This window comes from Nanorana parkeri, unplaced genomic scaffold (assembly GCF_000935625.1).
Source record: "Nanorana parkeri isolate BGI_ZX_2015 unplaced genomic scaffold, ASM93562v1 scaffold81, whole genome shotgun sequence".
Classification (NCBI taxonomy): domain Eukaryota; kingdom Metazoa; phylum Chordata; class Amphibia; order Anura; family Dicroglossidae; genus Nanorana; species Nanorana parkeri.
The window spans coordinates 2,338,980-2,349,355 of NW_017306349.1; the positions used below are offsets into that span (position 1 = coordinate 2,338,980).

General features: G+C 43.5%; 1 protein-coding gene across 1 annotated transcript in view; it reads left to right on the top strand.

The window, feature by feature from the left end:
* Window positions 1–10,376, top strand: part of PAPPA (pappalysin 1) — a 190,509-nt gene that overhangs the window by 167,936 nt on the left and 12,197 nt on the right. Inside the window, exons 18-22 of the mRNA XM_018576975.1 lie at window positions 2,429–2,612; window positions 3,812–4,022; window positions 4,143–4,314; window positions 4,438–4,588; window positions 8,062–8,174. Of these exons, the coding sequence (XP_018432477.1) occupies window positions 2,429–2,612; window positions 3,812–4,022; window positions 4,143–4,314; window positions 4,438–4,588; window positions 8,062–8,174 (831 nt within the window). The remainder of the gene's footprint in view (window positions 1–2,428; window positions 2,613–3,811; window positions 4,023–4,142; window positions 4,315–4,437; window positions 4,589–8,061; window positions 8,175–10,376) is intronic.

Sequence of the window (10,376 nt, forward strand, 5' to 3'; positions counted from 1 at the left end):
GGCGGAGTAATGATCGGGAAGGAGCAGGATAGGTGGAGAAATCACAGATTCCAAATGGAATGAAGCTGGAGCAGGGATAACCTTGCTCTGCAGTTCCTCAGGTACAGCTTCCTCTCCAGCAAGGAGAACAGTGAGCAGCACACTAGTGGCCTCAGCAAACCTTTCTCCGAATCTGGTGAGACTATTAGTAATGCCTGAGATGATCTCACACTGCAGATATACAGCTATGAGGTTGTAGGCACAGGAGTGCATGGTCACACTCACATACAAAGAAGTCCACGGCTATTTTGAAGTGGATTTTAAGTCTTAAGATACAATTTTAGGGTACTATTTAGGCACAAATAACATTGCTAGATGGTCCTTATAAGATGGCATCTCATAGAGATTGCGTGTAAAACATAAGTGAAGATTGGACGCCCAATGTAGTTTTGGTTTTACCAGTCTTTAACAAACTTGGCCATAGACACTTAGGACTATGGACTCCCCATGTGAAAACTTTTAGTTCACAGCGTCTTACCTACAGGTCACATACCCATGTATTGCAATTGGGCAGTGCAAATTTGTTGTATAGATGGTTGTTAGCTTTTGTTTTACTAATTTTAGTGGTTTCTGGCTTACAGTCTCTGTCCCTATTCCATGTCTGCATTTCATGAATTAAACTCAAGATCAGTCAAACTCTAGGCCAGGGGTGCCCATTAGGTAGATGGTGATCTAGCAGTAGCTCTCAAAGCTGATGCTGGTAGATCAGGAAGGGGGGGGGGGGGGGGAAAAGGAAAGGGGGGGGGGGGGGAATGGCGGCCCCATTATTCCATGTTGGTATATTTATTTAGCTGTGCGCACATGATTACCTATTAGCCCGAGTCTGCTGAGCCGAGCTCCCCGACACCTTTCTGGTGGATACTGGAGGTTGGAGTGCCATGTATTACATCAAAGACTATTCGTTTACACAGCAACATACAGCAAGGTGAGCCAGGAGAGAGAGCGGGGAGAGACAGCCAGGAAAGAGAGCAAGGAGAGACAGCTAGGAAAGAGAGCAAGGAGAGACAGCCAGGGGAGAGAGCAAGGAGAGATAGCGAAGAGAGCGAAGCGAGACAGCCAGGAGAGAAAACGAGGAATGACAGCCAGGAGAGAGAGGAGAGACAGTCAGGAGAGAGAGAGCGAGGGAGTTTTTTTGTTTCGTTGGTAGATCTCATGTAGCTCGTCATTTGAAAAGTAGATCTTAACACAAAAAATTGTGGCCACACCTGTTCTAGGCCATAGTGGACTGTAGCATCAAGTATTTATAATTTTTTTTTTGCATATTTTTGGTCCAGATTTTAAAATCATATCCACTATATGGCCAAATGTTTTACCGATGTTGTACATCCAATTACAAAACCATGGCCATTATTATGGAGTTCATCCCTATGTGGCTATACCAGCCTCAGTCTTCTAGGAAGGCTTTCCAGAAGATGTTGGAATGTGTCTGTGGGAATTTGTGCCCATTCAGCCAAAAGAGCATTTGTAAGGCCAGTACTTACCGTATTTTGCGCTCCATAAGGCGCACCGGTACACAGGACGCAGGCAGTTTCTCTCACAGTTTCTGTGACAGAAGCTGCAGTAAGTGACTGCTGAGACAGGTGGCGCTGTGATTACAGCGCCACGGTCTCATCAGTGATCACACAGAGCAGACGAAGAATGGACGTTCTTCGTCTGCTCTAGGGACTCTATGGTGAGCTCCTATCCCGTGGTCATGGGTCCCCCAGAGGAGCGGAGGACCCGAAAACCACGGCGCCGCCTCTCGGTTTTAATACAAATGATCTGAATAGATCACTTGTATTAAATGAGCAGCGGCTTCCACTGCACGTTTAGTTCTGCTTTAGCAAGGCTAAATGTACAAAAAAACTAGGAATTCGCTCCATAAGACGCACACACATTTCCCCCCCTTCTTTTGAGGGGGGGAAGTGCGTCTTATGGAGCGAAAAATACGGTATATGTTTTCATGTACAATGCTGTATACATACATGTGACGATCTTCTAGGGAAGAGAAGACCTGGATCGCAATTAGCTTTCCAATTCATCCCAAAGATGTTCTGTAGCCTTGAGTCAGGGCTCTGTGCAGGCCGATGAAATTCCTTCACACCAAACTGGTCAAACCATGTCTTTGTAGAGCTGGCTTATTGCTAGAACAGGAAGGGTGCTCCCTCCCCAAACTCCTACCACAGAGTTTGAAGCACATTGCCTATAATGCCTTTGTTTGCCAATGTTGGTCAATGGACATTCCATGGTTATTCGTTTCATGTTATGCAACACTATATACAAGGAAATAGATACAAGAAGAAACTCATAAAGCTATAATGGTCAGGTGTTCACAAACCTTTGGCCATATAGTCCATCAGCTTTACCCCGCATCAAGAAATAAGCTGTTTTTTGGTTTCTTCTGTTGCAGCTTGATTCCAAAATCATAACAACATGTACAAATGGGAAGTGGAACAAACAGGTATCGTGTGAACCCATTGACTGTGGCCCGCCGGATACGAATCACATCTACCATGCAATATTTTATTGTCCTCATGGAACCACCTACGGAAAGAATTGTACGTTTCAGTGTCAAGACTCTGCAAAACGGAGAGGTAAATGCAGCTCCATTATTTTCTTAGAATTGGCTAAAAATATTAATAATTTTAAACAAATTTTGTAAAAAAAGAAACCAGTTCAAACTAATTTCCATTTAATACCTTTGCCATGCATTGACCTAATACTAAAGGCAACTATAGATGTATTTCTGTGTGATTTTATATTTTCATGTGCAGCTCTTCGGTCAGTCTTGGCAAAATAAATCTTATTTTTTAATCTATGGTAGCACTAAGGGGTCTATTTATAAACCATTTACAGGGCCCTTTATGTTAGTTTTATGTGAATAATGGCGAAAACGGAAATTCTTAATATGTTTTACTCTCAGGTTGAATGTATTGAGGTGTACTACTGCATTTTGGCCACTAGGTGGAGGTGAGGAGCATAGGAAAACATAATTTGCTTCCTGTGATCCTCAGCTCTATCTAGTGGACTGTGACGGACCCCCGTACTCAGGATGAGTATGTCTGCCGCTGTCTTCTTCCTTGCTCTGGAGATATCGGAACCAGCTGATCCTTAGCTCTCAGTTTCCCCAGTCTCTGGTCGGAACACGAGTGAAGGGTGAAACAAAATTTGGTTTATTGAGAAACTGCACAAACTTTTATACAGCAAGTGATGAGATCAGAATATAATCCCATCACATCCACCCTCCCCTCCCAGACAATCGGTCTGCTCAACACCACAGGGCTTCCCCTGCTAACGAGCTCCAGACAGCCATAGCAGCAGCCTGGCCAGAATGTCATTGTTCTGAACTCCCTCAGAGAACAATGGGAGATAACGAGGGATGGTGCTGATAGTCTTTCCATAACCAGGTTACTCAGTATAACGCACTCAAACATAACTCAACACCATTACACATTTAACTCATAAAACTGATCACCATGTCGTCACATGGACATAATACAGTATTACATCACAATACATTCAACCTGAATTTTTTTCAGGTTGAATGTATTGAGGTGTAATACTGCATTTTAGCCACTAGATGGAGCTGAGGAGCATAGGAAATAAGTATTTGCTTCCTATGGTCCTCAGCTCCATCTAGTGGACATAATGCAGTATTACATCACAATATATTCAGCCTTAAAGTAAAAGAAAATGTAACAATGTTAGCTTTTGCTTTTATTAATATCAAAAATGTCCGCAGATATTTCCAATATTGAAATCCGCATACGGTTTTAAAATGTCTTCCCTCTAGGTGACAATACCCTGCTAACCTGCATGGAAGACGGCCTGTGGTCCTTTCCTGAGGCCATCTGCGAGCTGATGTGTAGTGCGCCTCCCCCAATAGTCAACGCTGTTCTGCAGACCTCCCGCTGCCGATCTAAGGAACACAAGGTGGGCTCGTCCTGCAAGTATAAATGCAAGGTGGGACACCACGTGCCCAACGCCTCTAAGAAGATAAGGAAGTAAGTAGGACTCACACTGAGGTTTGTGCATTATTTTTTGGAGTTTCGTGTCGCCTCGTTGGGCTTTTTGACTCACGTTTAATTTTTTTTGTTTTTGTTTTTTTTTTTCCTTTGGGAAAGGAAGGCATTCAAAATTCAGTGCACTAAAGATGGGGCCTGGCAGGAAGGTGTTTGCATCCCGGTCACGTGTGAACCGCCTCCTATTAAGTTCATAGGGCTCTATCAGTGCACGGATGGGTTCCGGTACAACAGCGAATGTAGACTCTTGTGTGAAGAAAACAGCACCCAGCTGGTGAGTTTCCAGAGTTGTGTAACTGCATGCAGTCTACAGGACACAAAAGTGAAGGGAAATCTCAGAAATCTGAGAGAAGGACTCGTTCTTACAACTGAAATAATTGTATTTCTTTCCTCTCAGGACCTCGCGCGTGATACCGTACGCTGTCAAAAGGATGGAAGTTGGAGCAGCAGTTTCCATCTTTGTAACTCCATCAAGGGCCCGTGTGAACCTCCCCATCTTTCCATCAAAGACTCCTTGGTGATTGACTGTGGACAAGGATATGAAATAGGTATTTCCAAATATTCATTTATAAGCTAAAGCTGAATCTCCAATTTTCTTATATTTTGCCTTCCTTGGTTCCTCCGCCCCCTCCCCCCCTCATTAACATGCTAATCAATTTTTCAAAAAACTTTGTAAATTTGGAGGCACCATCCATCATTTGGAGGGACCGGCCATCATTTGGAGGGACCGGCCATCATTTGGAGGGACTATCCTTCATTTGGAACCAAATCCTTCTGCCTTTCTCTCCTCCGTCCACTTTGATTACGGCGCACATTCTCCGTGGCATCGCTTTAATAAGCTTATACAATGTCACAACATTGATTTCCATCCAGAGTTGCCTTCATTTTTCACCAAGATCTTGTAGTGATGATGGGAGAGTCGGTCCATGGTGTAAAGTCTTCTCCAGCGCATCCCAAATATTCCCAATGCGGTTAAGGTCTGGACTCTGCGGTGGCCAATCCATGTGTGACAATTATGTCTCATGCTCCCTGAACCACTCTTTCACAATCTGAGCCCAATGAATCCCGGCATTGTCCTCTTGGAATATGCCCAATGTGCCATCAGGGAAGAAAAAAATTCATTGATGGAAGAACCTGGTCTTTCAGTATATTCAGGTCGGCAGCTGACTTCATTTTTTGGGGAACATAACCAGCTGAAGCCACCCCAGATCATAACACTTATCCAATGGAAGGCTCTGACCTTGCTGCTTAACTGAATCCAGAGGGTGACTTTTTTGGACAGGCCGTCTATTACACTTTTGTTGTTTGGGTTTAGATACACTTTATTTCTGGGGGACAGTTCAGAACACATCCATGGCCACTGATACTTCGGCTTGGTACAATACAGTATTACTTTTTCTGCTCACATATTTTTGGAAAGTATAAACACTAAGCACAATTTAACTTTTTTCTATGAGCCGCTCATTTCATATTTTTTTTTTAAAAAAAGGAACTTTTCGTGCTTTTTCTTCCCTAAAAACATTGAGACATTAAGATGTGAATTCCTCAGCAGAGCAAACCACAACCACGAGGTCCTGCCAGGTAAGGGACGTTCTGTGTCTTGCAGCACAGCACAGCACAGCTAGTTCTCAGCCTAACCATGATTGTTCCTTCGCTGTAAATGTGTGCCTCGGAAATCCAATTTTGTGTCTCCCCGGAGGGTTGTAGCTGAAACCTGAATGAGCTCAATATGCACTAATAAAGTCACAAGTCACAGCATTGGAGCCCTACTCCCTCCCGTTAATGTCAGCCGTGGAGCACCTATTGATAATGCCAGATGTTTCCTTTTCCATAATTGCAGCGATATTACATTTATCATACAAATGTGCTTGATCATCTCATGACCCCAAATGCCTCCCCGTGGTTCCATTGTCTAGAGCTATAGCAGGCTATAAAAAAATAAGTAGCTCTCAATTATATTAAACATGATATCATGCAACTTCTACATTGCCATCCTAATATTTTTAATTGAAGTCATACATAACACTTGTAGATAATTATGAACAATTAATTTCTTATATTGTAGCAGTCCCCGACCTGGTGCTGTGTTGAATGACCCCCAAGGCGATGAGGCAGGCTAACATTTAACATCTCAAGTTGAGTTGTTGGCTTATTTTGAGGTATAAACAAAAAGTTGGCCACCAGTCACTTCAGTCTTTTCTATAGTTTACTCAATCAAAAAACTTGAAGAGAGGATTAGGAGCATAGGATCCCAGAAAAATATCCCAGGTCTTCTTATATCAGCAAAGGTGATGGTGGCTCCATTTTCTTTAGTAGCACCCACCCAGTAGTGGCAAATGGTGGCCTCAAAACCTTCAGTAGCATTCCAATAATAACAGATCCTTTAAGAGCTGCTGTTGGTGACCCAATGTCTTCAGTAGCAGCCTCCTAATAATAACAGATCCTTTAAGAGGAGCTAATGGTGGCCCTACTCACAATAGCAATTGGTCCTTTGACCCTATGTGAGGAGTCACAAGTACCTTTAAGTGTAGAGGTAATGAGATCTCCCTGTAATGTCCATGTGGCAGCAGCTTCACCATGCGCTCTCCTGGACACTCTTCAGTTGCTCCCTCTTGGTAGCCACCTTCCTGTTCCTTTCAGAGATGCTCTCTATGGGTAGACACCACTCTGCCCCTTTTAAACCATAGAACAGGCCAGCTAAGATTCATTGGGCCTTGACACAGGCCCTTGGCTGGAGCCAAACCCCAAGAAGAAAAGGCCCCCTCACTATGGCATCCTCTCCAGGCAAAAGTCCAAGAGGAAAGAACAAGGACCTTTCTAGAAGGTTGCCCCAAATATTTAACCCCTTACTTTACATTTCTGGAAAAAAACCCTATGTGATTGGCCAAGGCAGATAAATATTCATAACTTAATATATTGTTGTTTCTCACATTAACTACTGGAACCAACTCAAAAGCAGCAAGCAGAAACAATCAATGTCCTGATCTTAGAAGAAACCCGACTAACACATAAAATATACATAAAGCTCAAGTTGTCTAGAGCATCTGGAGATCCTTCTACTAATACACTTCACTGTACTGTCTCTACAGTATAGAGTAGTAGGACTGTGAGCCTAGGGCAAAGGGGTATTAGGACTACAAAATACCTCCCCTTCTCCTGATTTCCATAACACAGGGGAAAAGAGGTCTTTGGTTTAAATTTCTTAAATGTATAGCAATGCACCAGAAGCCCAACATTGCTCAGAGCAGTAGAAGACCCCCCCATTCTGTATGTCTACGCAACAATGACAGCCACTCAGACCAGTTAAGAACTAGCAAAAATAGAGCAGTCCGCATGGGTGAGGCAAGATACAGGGCAGTACAAGATTTCCCAGCAATTGTGCCCTTTTCCTTTTACAGTATTTTTCACATCATGTCCCATCCTCAACAATGTGTACAGTTTACCACCAGGGCCAATGTTTTTGTACTTCTACGCCTAAAGAACATATAGAGAGAAGTTCTGTTAAATTGGTGAACCTTAATAATTCCTACATAGAAAATGAAGTCTTCAAATGTATATGAGGGTCACTGCAAGCTGGGCTTGGCCATTGTAAGGGCAGAAGTGCCTGCTATGAAACTGCAGTGGTGGTCCATCCTTCCCATTGCAATTTGAAGGGCTCTCCTGTCAAGTTGACATCGGGTTCCCACTCTGGGTCCTGTTGGTGCAAGCATTATCTAAAACGGTGATGTTGCCAAAAATGCTGTTTTGGTCTTACTCTCAAGTCCGACTAAGGTGGTTCTATGTGCCTTCAATGTGTTATGATTACCTATCCAAGCTCCTGGAAGACCCATGCTGTCCCATGCTGGCCTCTCGCTTCTATGGAGAGGTCAAAAGCATCAGTTGCCATATTCTTTCACTCCGGGTTTCCTTTACTATTGCATAGAAAGAATATCCTTATTTTCCAATTGCACTAAAGTTCTTGAGGCTGTTGGTAGAGAATTCTGTATTGATTCAGATACTTTTTTTTTTTCATACTTTAAAGGTGCCGAATGCAATGTTACCTGTTTGGATGATGAAAAAAAGGAAGTGGTGATAATGCCATACAACGTCACAGAAAGGAATTTGGAGCACTGGATGAATCCAACCAGAGTTCAGGTCGGTTCCCAAAAACGGAATGTTACAGTATTGGTATGTAAAGAAAAAAATGTAACACGTGTTCATGATCCCCGTTACCAGGGAGCCAACCAAATAACCTTTTGACTGAAGTAATCGTCTTGGTCTGCTACGTTTTCCCACTGGACAGAAGAGCCAAAACCAGGCTCTCTGGTGAAAAAACTGTATTAGTGGAGACCCTATGTTCAGAGCCATGGTGCAAAACTTTTCAGTTGTCAATAATCCCAGATAGCAAGGATAACTTGCCACACACTTGTGTCAGGGTTAAATTGTAATTCTTGTTAACTTGCTGCACACATTCCTGGCAAGTTGTAGACTTGCAAAACACTCGCAGCACAAGTTCTAGGTGACACTTTTTGAATTTGTAGCAAATTTGCTTGGCAAGTCTACAGCAAGAGTCCTGCAGGTCTTAGCAAGAGCTCTGCAAGCTCGCTGATCTGGAGACTTGCAATGCGGACTTGCTGTAATTGTGCAACAAAATTGTGAAGCTTGGCAAGTCTGCAATAGTTTAGCAGGTCATTTTCAAACTTGCAGCTCAATTACTTGCTATCTGGGATGCTGGTACTGGCCTGAAGTACAGTCAGTATAGATGTCTTAACAACCAATAGTTAAATTACATAGCCGGTTAGCCTATGGAGGGTAGTCCTCAAAGACCCCGCATAATGCTACCTCCTCATGTATCACTTCTCCCTCCCATTTAGATTGTAAGCCCTCAGGGGCAGGGACCTCCTTACCATCTTGTCTTGAATTGTATTGTGATTGTAATGTCTTTCCTATATTGTAAAGCGCTGCACAAACTGTTGGCGCTCTATAAATCCTGTATAATAATAATATGTGAAATTGCTTTTTGCATACGTACCACCCGCTCAGTGTCCACCGCCCCTCTCTGCCAATCCTTCCACTGGCTTCCACTCACCCAATGCATAAAATTCAAAATACTAACAACAAAGCCGTCCACAACTCCTCCCTAAGTTACATCACCAACCTTGTCCCAAAAATATCACCCTAACTGTCCTCTTTGCTCCTAGTAAGTAAGACCTCCTACTCTCTAGCTCCCTTGTCACCTCCTCCCATGCTCACCTTCAGGACATCTCCAAAGCCTTTCCCATCCTCTGGGCCTGCCTACCCCAATCTCTTCTGCTATGTACACTTTTAGGTTAGTGTGACTTGTCCAATTAGAGAATGCCTTGTATCCATTGATAAAAATACTAGGCATTTCCTGAATGGCCATTATGCCATGCGAGAGACCCCACCCCTTCCCTGTATTTTCACAGCACAATACAGTACCAGGACCTAGAAGATTACTGTCAGCACTGTAGTAGCTACAGTGTCTTAGCCAGGATCCCAGTTATAAAATATGTATTCTGACATTGGGCCAAGCTGAACCAATGTAATTATATATAAATGTAGGGAAACCACAGCTTTAGGGAAACCACTTTTAAATTCACACAATAATCTTTTACCCTAAACAGACTCATTATCGAAATTCCAGCACCTTTGTTTTCCTAGAGGTGCAGAAACTGGGGCGAAACATGGTTTCCAGGCATGCACTGATACCAGTTTTTCGGTATCGAGTACGAGTGCCGATATTTTTTTTTCAGTACCCGTCGATACCGTATAACGATACCTGAAGTCCCATTAAGAAAGCTGGGCGGCGTGTAATCACTCGCCGCCCAGCTTCCTGATTAGACGGGAAGCCGTCTCCATGCTCCCTCTTCACCAGCTGATGACTCGCTGCCCGGCTTCCTGATTGGCCAGCTTCCTGACCAATCAGGAACTTCCAGTATCAGGAAGCCGGGCGCGTGTAATGATTCGCCTCCCGGCTTCCTGATACCGGTAGTTCCTGATTAGCCAGGAAGCGGGCTCCATGCTTCCAACCCTTTCCGGCCAATCAGGAAGCTAGGTAGTCCCGGTATCGGGGATAGGCATCGGGAGCATTTGGGCCAGTATGAGTACTTACCCAAATACTTGGTATTGGCACCAATACTAGTATTGATATCGGTGCATCCCTAATGGTTTCCAAAGCATGTTTTTAGTTCCCATATATAAGATCTATTTATGAATAAACTTACATTTGTTATGCCCCCTGTACCCCCCACCCAAAAAAAAATCAATACCAGACCCTTATCCTAGAAAGGGATCTGAAATTGGTTTTAAGGGGGGACCCCAGGCAAAAAAACACGA